General features: G+C 45.2%; 1 protein-coding gene across 1 annotated transcript in view; it reads right to left on the bottom strand.

Annotated features, from left to right (window-relative positions):
- Window positions 1-1,890: 1,890 nt before the first annotated feature.
- The window catches only part of rpe (ribulose-5-phosphate-3-epimerase), a 25,238-nt gene continuing 7,634 nt past the window's right edge, over window positions 1,891-19,494 (bottom strand). Inside the window, exons 4-6 of the mRNA XM_084314587.1 lie at window positions 9,234-9,368; window positions 4,295-4,381; window positions 1,891-2,740 (exon numbers count right to left, since the gene is read on the bottom strand). Coding sequence (XP_084170713.1) covers window positions 2,618-2,740; window positions 4,295-4,381; window positions 9,234-9,368 — 345 coding nt within the window. The 3' untranslated portion in view covers window positions 1,891-2,617. The remainder of the gene's footprint in view (window positions 2,741-4,294; window positions 4,382-9,233; window positions 9,369-19,494) is intronic.

Genomic DNA, 19,494 nt, shown 5'->3' on the forward strand with positions numbered 1-19,494 from the left:
GCGTGTCGCAACTCTCAATTAAAGGGCTCTGGTTAGACCTAATCAGCCATTAGGCCTCTCCGCAGTGCCATTATCTCCCACGTTTATTTCCCACCACCCGTCTACTGAGGATGTGGAAACCTCTACGGCAGCAGTCAACACAGGAACAAGCTTGCATTATTTCACTTATTTCAAGTGTCGAGATCAAATAGTATGATTGATATCCTGTTAAAATCTACAGTATGTCCAATTCAGGTTCTGTGGTTATTAAACTTTATTTTTTAATTGTGTAATAAAAACTAACATAGCCTAATAGCTTGATCAATTAAGAAGACGTGTTCCCATATTTAAAAATTAACATTACTTCACCATGCTGTACATTAAGAAGGCATTTACAAAACTACACCAGAGACAGTCAATATACAGTAATGAGGCGAAAGAGCACAGTTTTGAATGGCTAAATGCAGAAAATAAATTATACCTGCCTGGATTCAAACCGATAATTTTTGGATTGTGAAAGCACTTTGAGAGATCTTTACTTAGAACTGAAATACATTGAATCTTAAATTAAAACATTTAACCCAGTGCATATCTTAAAAACTGTCTCATATTTGTAGGTTAACTCTCACCTTATCTGCCAGGAAATGCATTAAAGAAATGCATAAAAGATGTTACTTGTTTGGATTCAAACCTGTAATGATTGGATTGTGAGATTTCTTTGAGATAACTTTCCTTAAACTGGACTTTGAGGACGTCTTTATTCATTGCACACATTGACAATGTCGTCATGCAGCGACGCACACATGCGATGGGCGGCAGTGGCACACACACAGATACACACACATGCAATTTTTTGGGGTCGCTGATGAAAGTTTGCCTCTGCAAACTCATAAATTCATCTGGAATGTTAACAGTTATTGTATGAAGTCCCGCGGATGTTAAAGGGGCACTTCACCAAAAAACAATGCAGATTTATTGTGCACATAATCTCACACACTCTAAAACTGTTTTGCACACATTCCTTTAGTTTGACAGTTATTGAGAGTAAATTAGTTTGAATGTGGCCACCAGTGATGTCATCGGGAACATTGAATCATTATCAATGAAATGATAAAGTAGCAGTCCCCATAAGACAAGGTATTGCTATTTTTTTATCTACATCATTTTGTCCAGCGATAATTAACACAACACAAGGATTCAATGTCCCAAATTACATCACTGGTGGCCATATTCAAACTCTTGTACTCTCAATTACTGTCAAACTAAATTGAATGTGCTAAACTGTTTAGAGCTTTTGGATGCGTGTGAGATTATGTGCAAAATGAATCAGCATTGTTAAGTGTCCCTTTAAATGGTATTGGAGGAAAGAAGAAAGGATTCAAAGAAAAGAAGAAGGCGTGGCCCTGGTTCTATTAGTAGTATTATGACCAATCAATCAACCGTACCAAACAAACTTCACCGTAGTAGGCTGGGTTCTATGTGCTTCCACCACTGATTGGAGTAATTCTAAACGTTAGCAAGCAATACCATGTCATTTAATTTAAACATTGGAAAATATATACAATATATATAACAATTATAATAATTTGAAAAGACATGTTTGGTAACATGTAGTATGAATGAATGAATGAATGAATGAATGAATGAATGAATGAATGGTCAACATACTTGTAGAGACAGGTTAAACATGTAGAGCCAGGTTAAACATGTAGAGCCAGGGTCAACATGTAGAGCCAGGTTAAACATGTAGAGCCAGGGTCAACATGTAGAGCCAGGTTAAACATGTAGAGCCAGGGTCAACATGTAGAGCCAGGTTAAACATGTAGAGCCAGGTTAAACATGTAGAGCCAGGTTAAACATGTAGAGCCAGGTTAAACATGTAGAGTCAGGTTAAACATGTAGAGCCAGGTTAAACATGTAGAGTCAGGTTAAACATGTAGAGCCAGGTTAAACATGTAGAGCCAGGTTAAACATGTAGAGCCAGGGTCAACATGTAGAGCCAGGGTCAACATGTAGAGCCAGGGTCAACATGTAGAGCCAGGGTCAACATGTAGAGCCAGGTTAAACATGTAGAGTCAGGTTAAACATATAGAGCCAGGTTAAACATGTAGAGCCAGGTTAAACATGTAGAGTCAGGTTAAACATGTAGAGCCAGGTTAAACATGTAGAGCCAGGGTCAACATGTAGAGCCAGAACATGTAGAGCCAGGGTCAACATGTAGAGCCAGGTTAAACATGTAGAGCCAGGTTAAACATGTAGAGCCAGGGTCAACATGTAGAGCCAGGGTCAACATGTGTGATCCATCTGCTCCTTTGTCTCAGGCCGAGGCTTACTGTGAGTCAACAGCTTGGTTTGAGTTAGTGATCCAGACAAGCCAGGTTGATGTTTGATAGTCACAGGGGGGGGGGGGGGGGGTTCTGGCGGTCCAGGGCCCAGTTTCATTGGATCAAGAGTGATGTGGGTTTGGACCCCAGGTCATACCTCTGACAAGGTCCCCCTTCCTGGGCCCCGCCCTCTAAACCCACAGAGAGAAATGTCCATAGAGACCATCCACCACACTGGCTGCTGTGGTGCGCTGCAAAGAGACGGGCTGGTATGGGGGGGGCGTTGCCATGGGGACGTCCTGGGAGAAGAACCCTCAGCGGTCGAGCGAGCGCTTCTGGATGGCCTCTGAGACGGCGGTGCGCAGGAGAGCGATGACAGAGCGGGGGTCGTCACTGCCAATCACAGCGCTGCCCGATACGATCATGTTGGCCCCGGCCTGCAGCACATACAACAGGTGGCATAGGATCAGAATCATGGTTTGAAAATAACACCAAATAGGGAGGAAATGCCACTCAATGTAGCTCCATTTTGGTTATTTTATTCACCAATGTTTTCAACAGGAGCTACATTTGAGTGTGCCATAGTTCCTCCCATTTGAATCTTGCTGCCAATACCAGCATCCCAAAAAGACTTTGACGTGCGATGACCTATCTTCTTATTAGGAAATAAGACCAGCCAAATGCTGCCTGGTTCTGACTGTGGCAGGTTAAGTCTGTCAGTTCTACAAGCTACTTTGGCAGGAAGCCTTCCTTTCTTACAGCACTCGGTTTCTAAAAATCACTTGGCAGCTAACCGATTTAATTGGATAGTGAAATCCACGCGGCACTGTGGCTGGTTCAGTTTCATGCCCTGGGCATCTCACCAAAACGGATTAGAGCGTTTTTTCTTTGGGGAATTTTAATGTGTAAAAGTAGGGCTGTCCTCCCGATTACCACTTTTTGGGCTTTGAAGCTTCAGCAGTAAATATTATCATTGAATAATCGAAGCTTCATTCTTCCCACACTATGGTTTCAATGTAGTGGGTGGATGAGAGCTGTGTTGTAGATTTGTAGAACGTTTGCATGTCGTTGTCTGAGAAGAACCGATTCTCAAAATGAATGTTCATTGAATGTAACGCAACCAAAAACAAAAGAAAATAAAGCATTCAAATAGTGATTTTGACATTCATTACCATGGCAGTGATTGAAGCATTTGGGTTCAGACCTAATGGAATGTGATCCCTAATGTGTTGACAAATTGTAAATTATTAACAAAATATCTGAAATTATTCAATGATATTATTTTGAGGTTATCCGGCTAACTGCATAATCCTGCTGTATTATGGCTGGGCGTGAGTAATACATTACTCAAGTACTCGCCGGTTCAAGTGGGTTTTGAGGGGATTTAAAAAAAATATATATATATATATATATAATATATATATTTGGTTACCACTAAATACGTCCACCAAAAGTGCTTGTTTTTGCCACTGAAACATAAATCTCGCTCTGAAATCCTGCAAGGCATGAGTGGTTGCAGTGGAAGCTGTGAAGATGGATAGTACGCTTATATTACTGCATAAGGTTTGTTGCGTTGCCAATACAGCTAGCTTAGTGTTATCTAAAAGATTAAAAACAGCGGTTCGTGTTTGTGCATTTCAAAATTGTGCCAACAACAACATGTTGCCCACTTTGCGTAGCGTTCATAGACTATCGATATGGACACAAACACTATTTTCTCAAGAAATATGCCGTTCCATGAATGGAGAGACCTGCTGCAGAGTGGAGGTAATGTAATTATTATTACAAATGGTAACAGTTTTGACTGACAATAGGCATTAAGCATAATGCTGTGCATCGTTATTGCTGCTGTCATGCTCATTAAGAAGAACAATTATTTCCCTAAACAAGTACTCGAGCACTACTCAAGTAATTCATGCAGGTAACTCAATCTGGGAAAACATTAACTCATGCCCATCCCTAGACTATGCACGTCTGCAGTTCTTCCTCACCTCAGCACATCTGTGGATGGTGTCTGGTCCGACTCCTCCGTCTACCTGGATGTCCAGGGAAGGGAACTGGCTCCGCAGCCAGCTCACCTGAAGCACGTTTTAAAACAAATTACATTAACCTCTTAACCCTTTCACTGCCACACGACAGCCGGTTAACCCTTTCACTGTGACTGACAATACAGAAGGTTAGCCCTTTACTATCACACAACCGACGGCGATGCTCCATCATTAGCTCCACGGTTGTGTGATAGTAAAGGGCTAACCTTCTGTCATGTGGCAGTGAAAGGGTTAACCTTCTGTCGTGTGGCAGTGAAAAGGTTAAGCCCTAGCCATATTTTCAGACATTTCGCCTAAAAGTACATACCCAAGTAAATGGAAGAGTGCCCCACTTCTACAAGGTCCATTTGCATGTTCTTGGTATTTAGGGAATTATTATTTTTTTTATTTATCTTTGACGGTGAATAACACCATGATGTAACATTGACCAAAAGTGGAATTGCCACTGAGCTCATTCAGCACCTTCTTGAGATCAAGTGTACAAAAAATCTAAGCAAATGAACAAAGGGCAGATGATTTACAGGGGCTTTTGTAGATGCAGTAGTGAATTTTGCAATCCGGACACATGCTATTTGAAATATGAATATAGAATATCAGGCCTATAAATTATCTTATTATGGCCAAGTCATACATCCATCGATCGGCCCAAAAGATTATCTGGATTTAGTACCACCAGGCGCCCGTTACAGGGCAGCAAAGACCGTGAATAAAATCTACTGTAAGTATAGTTACTTTTGTATGTCCATAGCTCTGCCATTTTTGTACCCGATTCCAACACGTTTTCCCCCCCTAGACGTTCACAGAAAGGTAAAGAAACAATATACGTTGTATTTTATGGCAATAACGTTTAGGTCTGTTCGTGAGATATAATCACAATTTTAACGTAAAAATATATTATTTTTCACGTCAAGCAGCTGCAGCTTTGACTGCGGCTGGTGTGAGCTGGGTAGTGTACTAGTTTTATGAAATTTCGACGTCCATCGAAAGCCCTGGGTCTCCACAGGTCTACAACAATTACATGACGGCGTCATGTCCTCGCGTCTAACTCATCCGGTTTCCGGAGATTTTTATAAACTCATATTTCGAAACACTTAAAATCATTGCTAAATAAACGTAGTGGTGAAAATATACACTTTCACTGCTGTTTTGATAGCGTTAGGGTCTTTACTCTTGGCTACATTTGAAAAAGAAATGCAACATTACTTAATACGGACTGTATTGATATATTTATGACATGAAATAAATCTTGTACTGGTACCGGGCCGATCGGACTTAAGAGGTTAAGTGTGACATGAATAGATCCCCCTAATAAACTAACCTACACTGTAGCACTCAACACTTTGATGAACATTGTTACTCAGCTGAGTTGTGCCCTTCCTGATGACTTGTCGTACAGAACTTGTAAGTCGCTTTCAGCTAAATGACTAAATGTAAATGTATAAATAATGCTTTTTGAGAAAATGAAACACAGAATGAAAGCTGACCGAAGGTTTGAAACTGTGATTATTAACACTTTGATCGCCAGGGTTAAATTCATAATTTACCATCCCTCGCCAGCCCTATTTAACATGGAGAAGTTCCCCTTCTTTGCAGGGCTATAACTTTTTAAATTGTATTGCTAAATTGACATTACTATGGCCCATTCAACGTCCTATATCTATTGTTCAGGGTGTAGCAACGTTATACTTTTTCATTCACATATTCATACTAAAATACGGTCTAAAGTATAAGTATGTTTTTATCGTTTTCTGCAGCTTTCTCCAGAAGTTGATTTATAGCCCCAAATGCATTATATTGATGATGAAATACAGTTTGATAGGAATCTGTGCGAGATAAAAAATTTCAACTGGACGTGCTTCTAGGAGTTACTAAGTATGATCTGATGTTGACCGGATGGGCGGGGGGTCGTTTATAATTCCGTGGCCAACGTTATATCATTCATCTAGTGTGGGTGATATGATCATTAGAGCAGTTAGTATCGAACGCGTTGAAAAATAACGCTGGATCTTACCGTATCTTCCTCGCGCCGTTGGACGATGAGCGTGGAACTGAAATATTCCTATTATGGGATGTAGAAATATCCGATCCATTTCCAGGTTGTATAATAGTATATACGTCCAAATCATGTTGTTTATCGAGTTATTGGTAACGCAGGGATTAAAGCAAAAAAAAATCTCCTGACTGAACTTTTTTTCAGGCCAAGTCATATTCTTATTTAACCTCCACTGTATTTCTTTTTAATAGCGTTGAAGTTTTAAGGGAGCCTACTTGTTTCGGTTTCGTCGATAATCCAATGTACAGTTACACCCCCCCCCCCCCCCCCCAAACCACCTCCAATGTACAGACACCCCCCCCCTCCACCCAACCTCCTCCAATGTACAGTTTCTTCGTCAAATGTATATACTCTCTTTTTTAGACTCTTATTGTATCACAAACAATACTGTATTTGTAAATCTGGTATGTCATAAATGTATAGATGTAGCAGTATTATCTATCTGTATGTCAAGTATGTCATATATGTTATGATGAATTGAAAATGGGGGACCCTGATGTAAACAAGAGGAAAGTCTTTCTCTGGTCTGCAACTGCAACCCCTTAACAATTGTGTGTATTGAGATGTACTGTATTGTACCGATTCTGCAATATGTTATAACAATCAATCAATATTTAACAGATTTCAGAATGGGTACAATACAGTACGGCTCAATACACACAATTGTTAAGGGGATGCAGACCAGAGAAAGACGTTTGTCTTGTTTACATCAGGGTCCCCCATTTTCAATTCATAGTGACATTTATGACATGCACAACATTTATGGCATAGGGACATACATGACATACTACAGGACAGGTATATAGTAATGTTACATTTGTGACATATACGATATGCAAATATACACAGTACTGTTACCCATAGATCCTAACAGAGATTATATACATTATGATGGGGAGGAGACTGTACATTAGGGTGGGTGGGAGAAATAAGATACATACGGTGGGGAGAGAATAGGAGACCGTCTACAGATACACCTGTGTGATGTTGCTACGGAGTTAAGCTAATAAAGGATACTCACAACCACAGCAGAGGACTCACATATTTGTACTGTGAAGTAACACGACAATGACAAATGTGTTGTTTCTGTTTTTCTTTTTGACATAGTTGCGGAACACTGAACAAGTTAACAACTCACCACCGTCTACAGCCCCCGCATCATACTGTAGCCTAGCCAGTCTCTTGAAACACTGCTATCTTCAAACTTCCATCCTCTCGAAACTTTCTTTTGTTGAGTGGTGCCGCTCATCCTTTTCGTCTGAGAACACTGCGTGTGTTTTCTTTTTAGTGGCCGGCTTACTCCTTCCATTATCGTTATTATGCTGACGTTAGCTAATAACTATGTGTTGGGGATAATGGTTCCGCACGGACCATATTGTTTGTTACATTGCTGTCGGCAAACTCGCTCAGAGTGTCAACATAGTGTTGACATTGAGTTGATGTTAGCTGCTAGCTGGCTACCCAAATCCACAACAGCCAGGCAGCCAAAATACAGTCTCAGACAATCACATCGATTTGTACAGTTAGTTAGCTATACTCCATTGTGAAATAAAAGTTAGCCAGCCAGGACAGTGCGTATTAGCAAGCTACAGTTGCTAGGTAGCTAACCGTTAGCCACCCGAAGAACGGTAGCTAGCTAACGTTAGCCACAGCTTCAAAAACGAATTTCAATTATGTTATGACTTTGAGCTATCAGCTAGATAACGTTAGAGAACGCCTCGTGTAGTAAACTAAAGTGAATAGTTTACTGGGCCATTGTTTAATGCTTCAGTGGTGTTAAAAGAGGACCTGCACGCTTGCTATCTTCGGTGCAAATGATACGGGTCTGTGACAAGAAGACAGGTCTGTGAGGGGGAGGGCACTGTGAGCAGCGTGTGTGCGTCTAGCTCGTTTGATTGGTTAGAATGGTCAAAATGCCCTACGCATCTACAAATCATAATACCAGGTAGCCAATTCCGTCAGACTCCAAATCAAATTGACGAAAAAAAAAATAAAAAAGACGGAAATCCGTCTGGAGACGGAATGCTTTAATGCATGGTAACGGATTGCTCTCCGTTGTGATCAGCTCGAGTCCTGAGACTATTACCGAGTGATCGGACCGAATTGAAATGAGCACCAGCTTTAATTTCCTGTTTCCGCCCTGGCGATCCGCCGATCGGCCACCAGATGGCGCTCTTGAACCGTTGGAGAGTTGAGAGGGGCTCAACAGTACATATCATGTCTCCGGGGGAGAAATATGATTTCGATCACAGATTTTTGAAATATTGATATCAAAGACGCTGTCCAGCGTCTTCGGCAGAATAAGCATGGCGGGGAAAGACGCTGCCCAGCGTCTTCGGTGATTAAAGTGTTAAAAGGCCCAATTTTTGTATACAAAATTAAATAAATGGTATGCCCTACCACCAAAAGAAAAGAAAATGCACATTAATTAACATTTCTGTAAATGTGACAATTTTAACCTGCTATTTTCAACTGCAGTCCCTGGGCAAGATGTTCCTGAGAAAGCAACAACTTATTCTAACTAAGTAACTATCTAACTACCTAATTAACGCACATGCCAACTAACTATTTAACTAGGTTGATTAACAATTACTGTTGAACTGACCTATATCACCCAGCAGAAATCAAGAGTAAGATATTTCTAGGTCTGTACTCAACTAAAGACATTCTTGGTCGACCTATTAGTCACAGGACTTTAGTTGACTTAATTGGTTTTCTGGAAATAACTCATTCAGCACAAAACAAGGATAAAAAAAAATTAATATCAAAGCTAGGACCAAACTGAGTGATTCATTGACTAATGGACTCAGTAAGGGCAGTCTTGGATACCTTGGGCATCATGTCATCCATGAACTTCTGTCCTCCAAAGCCAGGTTCTACAGTCATGACCAGGGCCATGTCGATCTGGTTTGCCCAGGGACCGAGCTCCTCCACTGTGGTACCAGGCTTTATAGCCAAGCCAACCTAAAACACATATATAAATAAATGATTTATTCATGTCCACATAATTACAAGCATACAAGGTACATACTGTATACATTGTAGATGGATGCAAACAGCTATTAAGAGGAAGACAGCCGGGGGCTGTATTTTCCCCCACTATCTAATGTATGTTTTTTTTTATATAATATTTTCTTAATTTTTTTACAAGTCGGTTATTAATTAGACTATCGAATATTTATTGACAGTCCTAGTACGTCTGCCTTCGCATATCTCAAGAATCGTTCATCCGATCGGCTTCATGCTCAGCAGGTGTATTGCTGAGGACCCAGATGAGTGCAGTGTAAGGCTGAGCCCGAACGTTCGGTGAAAAAAAAATAAAAAGCAGGCGCGCGACGTTGAGGCGATGTGAAGCGGCGCGTCCCCCGAGTGCGCTCGGCTCAACCAGTGTGGTCTCTGCCGGGCTGTAGCTGGATGCTATTGTCTCAACCAATGCAATAGAACCATTTTGATTGACAGGCGATTCTGCCAATTACGTCACACCGCTTGCACCCGCCTCTGCTGTTACCACCAATCGGCAAGCGTTTTTTTTTTTTTACTTCCGGCAATACATTTATCTGCTTGCGAGACCGAGAAGCACAACAGAGTGAACAGACTCCGTAGCTCCCCGCCGAGGAAGGATCATTAATGAATACCATCCTTTTTCGGCCACGGAGCGCGAGCTTCATGGCGGGAGGTGGTTGCGTTGTAAACAACTCTGGCCGAGGGCGGACAGGCGGCAGGCGTGTTGGGAGCCCGGCGGCACCCCGCCGGTGTCTCTCTGTCGTCCCCCGTTCCGAGGCAGACGGTGGAAGGAGTCGAGGCGCGCGCCTCTCCTTCCCGTCGACCAAGAGTGAATACCTGTTATTGAACGTGTAACACTAACTTACTAACTATATAACGCTAATGCCACAAAACGAATGCATTTGTTTATCTAGCCCCGTATGTGACTGCGGTGTGCAAGGGCTATTGTTTATCATTATCATAAGTAGGAACTTTATGCAGTACTCAGTAGCTTGTTTATTTTCTTCTGAGTGCTTTGTTTAATTACATGTTTACATGAACAGCCACCACTGTAAACAACATGTTTTTTCACCAATAGATTATGCAATGCCGCCCTCCGTACGATCTATAATACAAAAAAAAAAAATGTAATAAAAAAAAAATTTATTAAAAAAATTACAAAAAACGAACGTTCGAACGTTCGTTCGATAAACCCTGGCGAACGTTCGAACCCTAAAAACAGGGTTCGGGCTCAGCCTTAGTGCAGTGTAGAATATAATGGTGCAATTTGGCCAGATGGTGGCGCTATAGTGTGCGTCTGTCCTTCGTATGTCTCGAGAACCACTCATCCAATCGACTCAGTGGGTGTATGGCTGAGGACCGAGGGGAGTGCAGTGTCGAATTTGTTGCCATTTGGCCTGATGGTCAAGTCAAGTCAAGAGTTTTATTTGTCACGGCATACAAGTATACAATGAAATGCGGGTGGTCTTGCCCGCAACGATGTGCAATACAGTAGTACAACATATAATGAAATCCAATAAACAATAAACAACATTGTGCAATAAACAGGTAACATAGTGGGACATCACGGTATTTGTACATAGTTATTTACAGAGCATGAAGGACATGCTAGGTCCCTTGGTAGTGCAATACACTGTTACTATACTATTTTTAAAGTGACCTTTCCTTTGTGGCCATAAGTGTAGGGATGGGAATCGAAAACCGGTTCCGGTTGGGAACCGGTTCCTAATTGGCCGATGCCTAGAACCGTGTGGCTCCTGTGACTTTCGATTCCCTTATCGCTGCCAGGTTTTTCCTAGTTGCGTAATAATGTTAGCGTTAGCATGTAGCCATGGCAGACTCTATTTGATTCATTAAGGGCTCGAAATTGCCTGGGTTTTGGTAATATGCTCCCGCTGTTTGGCTACTTCTATGTGCAGTGAAAACTACTTGAATGCTTTAGAACATAGTCATTGATTTAGTTTAGGGTGAGCTAAAATTAGCCGCGGAGCTATCGCTAGCTAACGCTATTTAATCAAGCTCACAAAGAGAGATAAACAGCTGACAGCGGATAGTACAGGTACAAATACAATAAAACAGCGGGTGGGGACTGTTGTGTAAACCTTGTACTCTTTAGTTCACATATAATAAGAGCCGGATTGTTTATTTACTAAGTCTCTACTCTGAGTCCGTCAGACAGGAAGTACCATGGTGCAACATACAAATGTGTCCGTGTAGCAACACAAGCCAATACCTACAGGACAGGGGCCCAGGGAGGGAGCTCTGTGTGTCTGTGTGTGTGTGTGTGTGTGTGAGACAGAAGTCAGAGGAATAACGACTGTTATTCAATAGATTAAATTAGTTTAAGAATAAAAAAATAAATACATTTTATGAGAATCTCAAATACATTATTTTATTTAAGTGTAGGCTATAGTTAATGTTTTATTTTTTACAGTTTTTGTATTTTTCTGACATGGTAAATGGCTGCTTTTTTATATAGCGCTTTTATCCAAAGCGCTTTACAATTTGTTCCTTACATTTTACCCAATCACTCACACATTCACACAACGACGGCGCAGGCAACCATGCAAGGTGCCAACCTGCTCATCGGGAGCAGTTAGGGGTTAAGTGTCTTGCTCAAGGACACATCGACACGCTGCCCGGGAGGAGCGGGAATCGAACCGGGAACCTCCGGATTGCCAGACGACTGCTCTACCTCCCGAGCCACTGTCGCCCCTGACATGGGGGCTCAACAATAAATGACAATCAGAAATGTCAAGTTGCATGTTGTTATTCTAACCAGCTTAGTTCTGTTGCATTTCCAATTTATTTATTTAAATTATAAATTGATCAGGTATCGATAAGAGAATCGATAAAGAATCGAATCGATAAGCAGAATCGATAATGGAATCGTATCGATAAAATCCTATCAATTCCCATCCCTACATAAGTGTGGGCGTGTGCAGCATGAGTGAGTGCTTTCTCATGTTAAAGTGGCTGCTAGTGTGCGAGCGTGCACAGCGTGCGTGTCGTGTGTGTGCTAATGTGTGCTTGTGTGTGGAGAGTTCAGTGTTCTGTGACCCTCAGTGTTCATTGTTCAAGGCTCTGATGGCCTGGGGGAAGAAGCTGAGCCGAAGCCTCTCTGTCCTAGTAGCTGGTGTTTGCAGGCGTCTGCCTGACCTCAGCAGCTGGAACAGGCTGTTATTGGGGTGGTGAGGGTCTTTCATTATTCTGCAGGCTCTGGATTTGCACCTCTTGTTGTATAGAGCCTGCAGGGGAGGTAGTGCAATACCCGTGGTACGCTCGGCAGAGCGCACCACTCTGTAGGGCCTTCTTGTCCTGTACCGTGCTGTTTCCATACCAGGCAGTGATGTTTCCAGTCAAGATGCTCTCTACAGCTCCGGCGTAGAAGGACTGGAGTATCTTCCCCGATTCTCTGAACTTCCTTAACTGTCTCAGGTGGTAGAGGCGCTGCTTCGCCTTTTTTTTACGACTGTGTCTATGTGTGTTGACCATGTCAGATCCTCTGAGATGTGGACCCCCAGGTACATGAAGCTGCTCACCCTGTCCACGGTGGCCCGTTTATCCTCAGTGGTGTGTGTGTCTCCTGCTGTCCTCTCCTATAATCCACAATCAGCTCCTTGGTTTTACCAATGTTCAGGAGCAGGCTGTTGTCCTGGCACCAGCGTTCCAGTACCTCAACCTCCTCCCGGTAGGCCTTCTCGTCGTTGTCCGAGATCAGCCCCACCACCACCGTGTCGTCTGCAAACTTCACTATGGAGTTGGAGCTGAACTTGGCCACACAGTCGTGTGTGTATAGTGAGTACAGCAGGGGGCTCAGAACACAGCCCTGGGGGGACTCAATGCTCAGGGTGATGGTGTTGGAGGTCTGACCCCCCACCCTGACCGCCTGGGGTTTTTCACTCAGAAAGTCCAGTATCCAGGCGCTCAGAGCGGAGCTCAGACCCAGCTCGATCAGCTTGTCCACCAGTCTGGTGGGGACTATGGTGTTGAACGCTGAGCTGTAGTCAATGAACAACAGTCTCACATAGCCCCCCTTCTGACGGTCCAGGTGAGAGAGGGTGCTGTGCAGTACTTGGGAGACCGCATCGTCAGTGGACCTGTTTGGCCTGTATGCAAATTGCATAGGGTCCATATCTCTGGGGAGGGAGGCACAAATGTGATCCTTGACCAACCTCTCGAAACATTTCATGGCCACAGAGGTGAGTGCCACCGGTCTGTAGTCATTGAGAGATAGAGAGAGAGAGAGAGAGAGAGAGAGAGAGAGAGAGAGAGAGAGAGAGAGAGAGAGAGAGAGAGAGAGAGAGAGAGAGAGAGAGAGAGAGAGAGAGAGAGAGAGAGAGAGAGATAGATAGATAGATAGATAGATAGATAGATAGATAGATAGATAGATAGATAGATAGATAGATAGATAGATAGATAGATAGATAGATAGATAGATAGATAGATAGATAGATAGATAGATAGATAGATAGATAGATACTTTATTAATCCCCTTGGGGAAATTCAGGGTATCTCGCAGCTCACATAGTATACAGACATTGACCGTTCCCATACAGTTATTGCACGTTATGTCTGCATCATGAGTTAAAAATAAGTACATGATAAAATTCAATTAAATCATACCCATCAATATTAAATATGAGCGTGATTAGATAAAAGCAGGTGTATAAAAACAGGTGTAAAAACAGATGTAAAAACAGGTGTAAAAAAACAGGTAAAAACAGGTGTGTGGGTCAGAGGTAAGGTCCCCCGCACTATAATACGCTGTTGTACAGTCTGATGGCTGTGGGGACAAAGGATCTCCTGTGCCGCTCAGTCCGTGAGTGCAGGGAGATGAGCCGTCCGCTGCGACTGCTGCTCTGCCCCACCAGGGTGTGGTGGAGAGGGTGGTTGGTATTGCCCATGATGGCCAGCAGCTTGCTCTGAGTGCGGCTCTCCACCACGGTCCCCAGTGGGTCCAGTCTCCTCCCTACCACTGAGCCAGCCTTCTTGACCAGCTTATCCAGCCGTCTGGTATCCCTGGCCGTGGTATTACCACCCCAACAGACAGCGGCATAGAGGAGCACACTTGACACCACTGCCTGATAAAACATAAACAACATTTCCCCACACACATTAAAAGACCTGAGCCTCCTAAGGAAGAACAGCCTGCTCTGTCCTTTCTTGTAAAGCGCTTCCGCGTTAGCAGCCCAGGCCAGCTTATCGTCCAGGTGCACGCCTAAATATTTGTATGTCTGCACCGTCGCAATGTTGTTTCCTCGTATGCTGACTGGTTGCAGAGGTGGTTTCGACCTGCGGAAATCCAGTACCATCTCCTTGGTCTTTTTTGCGTTCAGGAGAAGGCCGTTCCGTTCGCTCCAGTCGCTGAAGGCTCCCACCTGGTCCCTGTACTCTCCCTCCTGTCCCTTCCTCACACACGCCACAATCGCTGTGTCGTCCGAGTATTTTTGGACGTGGCAAGACTCAGAGTTGTAGTTGAAGTCTGCCGTGTAGAGGGTGAACAGGAACGGAGCGAGAACAGTCCCCTGTGGAGCCCCAGTGCTGCTGACCACTGTCTCCGAGACACAGTTGCCCATTATTATTTTTTTTTTTTTTTGATATTTTTCCCCCTCCATTTTCCTCCGATTTTTTCTCCCATCCCAATGTTAGTCGTATGCCAATTCCCAGTCCCTTCCTGGTCGCTGCGCACTTACCCCCCACAGTCAGATCATCTGGGAGAGTGGAGGCTACCACGTGCTTCCTCCGACACACGTCCAGCCAATCACCGCTTCTTTTCACCTGGCAGCGCGGATTCTCATTGAGAGGGCGTAGCGTGTGGGAGGATCACACTATCCCCCTCAAGTCCTATCCGCGCTTAGCAGGCGCCCCGACCGAACTGTAGGAGTCGCTGTTTACAACGACCCGGACCCACCCCGCCAGCTTCTCCCACCCTCTAATACAGCCAATTGTATTAGTGCGGACGGCCAGCCAAGCTGGTGACAACCCCGGAGCTGTGAGCTGGATTCGAACAGGCGAATCCAGCTCACAGCTCCGGGGTTGGTGACGAACGCAATCTCCGCTCGGCCACCTAACCGCCACAGTTGCCCATTCTGACAAACTGTGGTTGGTCTGTCAGGTAATCTGTGATCCAGGAAGTGAAGGAGGGATCCACCCCCATCTTCCTGAGCTTGTCTTTGAGTATGGGAGGTTGAATAGTATTAAAAGCGCTCGAAAAATCAAAAAACATAATCCTCACATAACTCCCCGGCTCATCCAGGTAGGAGTAGGCCCGATGAAGCATGTAGAGGACCGCGTCGTCCACCCCGATGCTCTCCCGATGGCGTGTTCAGTCTGTGGCCTCAGATGGTGTAGAAGCAGCCTCTCCAGTGTCTTCATGATGTGTGACGTGAGGGCCACCGGTCTGTAGTCGTTGAGCTCGGCCGGGTGCCCAGCTTTGGGTACCGGCACAGGACATGAGTTTTCCACAGGACCGGCACCCTCATGTCCCGCAGGCTCATATTGAAGAGCTTCTGGAGCGGCTCAGCCAGTTGGTCTGCACAGAGCTTCAGCAGCCTCGAACACACGCCATCCGGGCCAGCCGCCTTTCCTGGACGCAGTTTCCTAAGTTCCGCCCTCACCTCATCTACTGTGAGGGACAGGGGGGGGGGGGGCTGGGTGACACAGGGGGGGGCAGGTGACAGGGGGGGGGACTAGGTCACTGGGTGACAAGGGGGGGGGGGGCTGGATGACACAGGGGGGGGCAGGTGACAGGGGGGGGACTAGGTCACTGGGGGGGGCTAGGTGACAGGGGGTGGGCCAGGGAGCGGAACTGCAGAGTTGTGGTTGCAGCAGTGAGGAGGAGATGGTGCAGGGGGAGGAGCTGCAGCTGGAGAGGTGGGAGGGGGTGTTGGTGTGGCCTGGTCAACAGGGGCAGAGCGAGCCCTGGCTGCCGTGTCAACCGGTTGTAGAATTGGTTAAACTCGTTGGCCTTGTCCACATCACCCTCTGCCTGGCAGTTTACCTGCTTATAGCCGGTGATGGTTTTCATTCCCCTCCACACCTCTCTGTGTTGTTGTGCTGCAGCTTCCTCTCCACCTTCCTCTTATAGTCCTCCTTGGCCTGCTTCAGACTCCTGGCCTGCACAGGACTTAAGTATGCGTCCTGTTATTCCATCTGGGCCAGCCGCCTTCCTGGTGTTCACCTGCATAAATGCTCTTCTCACACTGTGTACCGTCAATGAGAGAGCGTCCCCGCCCCCCCTCCACAACAGCCGGCGCACCAGTGACGTCACTAGCCGTTGAGCTAGCAGCGCCACTGTTTGCACCAAACCGCGCGTAGAAGGTGTTGAGCTGGTCCGCAAGGGAGGCGTCGTCGCTCCCCATTGAGGGGCCGCTGACTTTGTAGTCAGTTATAGTCCTCAGTCCCTGCCATAAGCCTCTTGTGTCATGGTGGCGCTATAACCACAAACATTATGTATCGCCGGTGTATTGCTGATAGGGCTACAACTAATGACAACCAATCAACAACTAGTTAATTCGTTGGGTGTATCTTATGATGCAACTCCATGGTCTGCAAGCAACACAAGCAATTGGTCCATTCCGAACAGCCATGCGTTCTGAAGAGGCACGCACTAGTAAAACACCAATGATCATTTACTAAAATAATAACAATAAAACGGGTCCTTTGAGTCGATCTTTTTCCTGCGAATCGAACTCTGCCTCCCTCCCTCTCTCCTTCTCTTCCTCCAGCCTCCCTCCTTCATCTCCTCTTCCTCCAGCCTCCCTCCCTCTCTCCTTCATTCCCAGTGGTGCAGTCGTAATATGGCCAAGGCCAAACGCCACGTGCACGCGCATACATGTCTCTCTCCTCTTTCATGAGGCGGAGCTGGGGACGAGACGGGCGGTCTTTTGTCACATAACCACACGCCCACACTCCACACACACACACACGCGCACACACACACACAGTCTAGGTGATAAGTGCCGGGGTATACGGCGCGACGAGTCATTTGTGTGTCGTCGCGCCGTATAGGCACCCCGGCGGCACTTCTCACCTAGACTTTGCATAATAATAGGATGCGCGCACTTCTGCCTCAGTGACGTAGCCTAAATGTCGTTTGACCGCGTATGCCCACCACTGCACCCCTGTTCATTCTCCCTCATCCTCCAGCCTCCCTCCCTCATTCCTCCCCTCTTCCTCCAGCTCCCTCCTTCATTCTCCCCTTCCTCCAGCCTCCCTCCCTCTCTCCTTCATTCCTCCCCTCTTCCTCCAGCCTCCCTCCTTCACTCCTCCCCTCTTCCTCCAGCCTCCCTCCCTCTCTCCTTCATTCCTCCCCTCTTCCTCCAGCCTCCTCCTTCATCCCCCCTCTTCCTCCAGCCTCCCTCTTTCATTCCCCCCTCTTCCTCCAGCCTCCCACCCTCTCCTTCATTCCTCCCCTCTTCCTCCCTCCTTCACCCCCCCCCCCTCTTCCTCCAGCCTCCATCTCTCCTTCACCCCCCCTCTTCCTCCAGCCTCCCTCCCTCCCTCACCCCCCCCCCCTCTTCCTCCAGCCTCCCTCCCTCTCTCTCTCCTTCATCCCCCTCTCTTCCTGCAGCCTCCCTCCCTCACCCCCCCCTCTTCCTCCAGCCTCCCTCCCCTCCCTCCCCCCCTCTTCCTCCAGCCTCCCTCCCTCCCTCCCTCTCACCTTCATGCTGCTCTCTCTGATGTCCTTGATGAGGGCTCCAGGGTTACTGGTGGCCTCCAGGTGGAAGGTGTACTGGTTGGCTCCAGCAGCAGCCATGGGCCTCACCCACTGCTCTGGCCGAGACACCATCATGTGCATGTCTGAATCATCCAAACACACACCGAGTTAGGTTATTCAGGATGATTTACTAAGAAGCTGTCGATCAAATGATAGATCATTCAGGACACATCTTTTGGTTGAGTCCGTCTGAACCTGTGTTGTTGCACCCTATTGTTAGGTTTTAGTGAGTTTTCCTTACCTTCGCGTGGGGTATGTCTGGGAGTGCTTGCATTCTTTCATTTATTTGCATTTATCTTAAATTTTTTGGACCTTATGGTGTTCTTGTTCTGTTCTTGACTTATTGTTATGTTTTCTTCTTGACTTGTTTAAAGAAGACCTGTACGGCCCATGGGGACATTAACGTGTGTTGTCGGGCCTTATAAATAAATTTGATTTGATTTAGATAGTCTCTATATATAAAACGGTGTTGAAATACAGTATAAAATTACCCTTTTCTCTCCAAAGTGTCCTTTCAAATCCTTCTGTCTACGAATGCTTGGTGCTGCTACCACTGGTCGCCAATAAGATCAGCTTGACAGGTTAACAGTGATAGTAATGTGTTTTATTGGGGACCAGTGGTGGCAGGAGACAGCACTTAGCGTTCGTCAAGCTTTCACACAAAAAACACAGAAGATCAGATGCCATTACCGATTTGAAAGAATCTTTGGAGAGAAATATTATACTGTATTTCAGCAGCAGCTTGTGTGTATTCATTTATTCACCCCACCGGCCTTTGTCTAGACTCTTTCAGCTTTCTGTTGGTCCCTTCGAAAAAACACAATGTGAACTTGTTTAGTGTACATTTGTTTTTCTTCTCACCAAAGAAAGGATCGGGGCCGACAGTTTCCTCAAACACTCCACCATGGGATGGCCAAAGGTGAGATTGGGGACAAAATGCCTAGGGGGAGAGACATTTTAACATTTAGCTCACAGCTCCTGCTGACAAGAGTCTCTTAGCATTGGGATGGGAAGTACTGTAATAGCCACATCTTCCTCTGTGTTATATTGCACACGTGTGCAGAGGAAGCGTGTTCCAAGATGACACAACATTACAATAGCGCCTCTCAGTATATACAGTACTTTTGGTATCACAAACAGTACTGTATTTGTAAATCTGGTATGTCATAAATGTCTAGATGTAGCAGTACTGTCTATCTGTATGTCATATATGTTATGATGAATTGAAAATGCCCCCATTGATGTAAACAAGACGAAAGTCTTTCTCTGGTCTGCATCCCCTTAACAATTGTGTATTGAGCTGTACTACTGTACTGTACCCATCTGCAATCTGTTAATAAAATTTGCAATCAATCAATCAATCAA

This window comes from Notolepis coatsorum, assembly GCF_963971535.1.
Source record: "Notolepis coatsorum genome assembly, chromosome: 5".
NCBI classification, from domain to species: Eukaryota; Metazoa; Chordata; class Actinopteri; order Aulopiformes; family Paralepididae; genus Notolepis; species Notolepis coatsorum.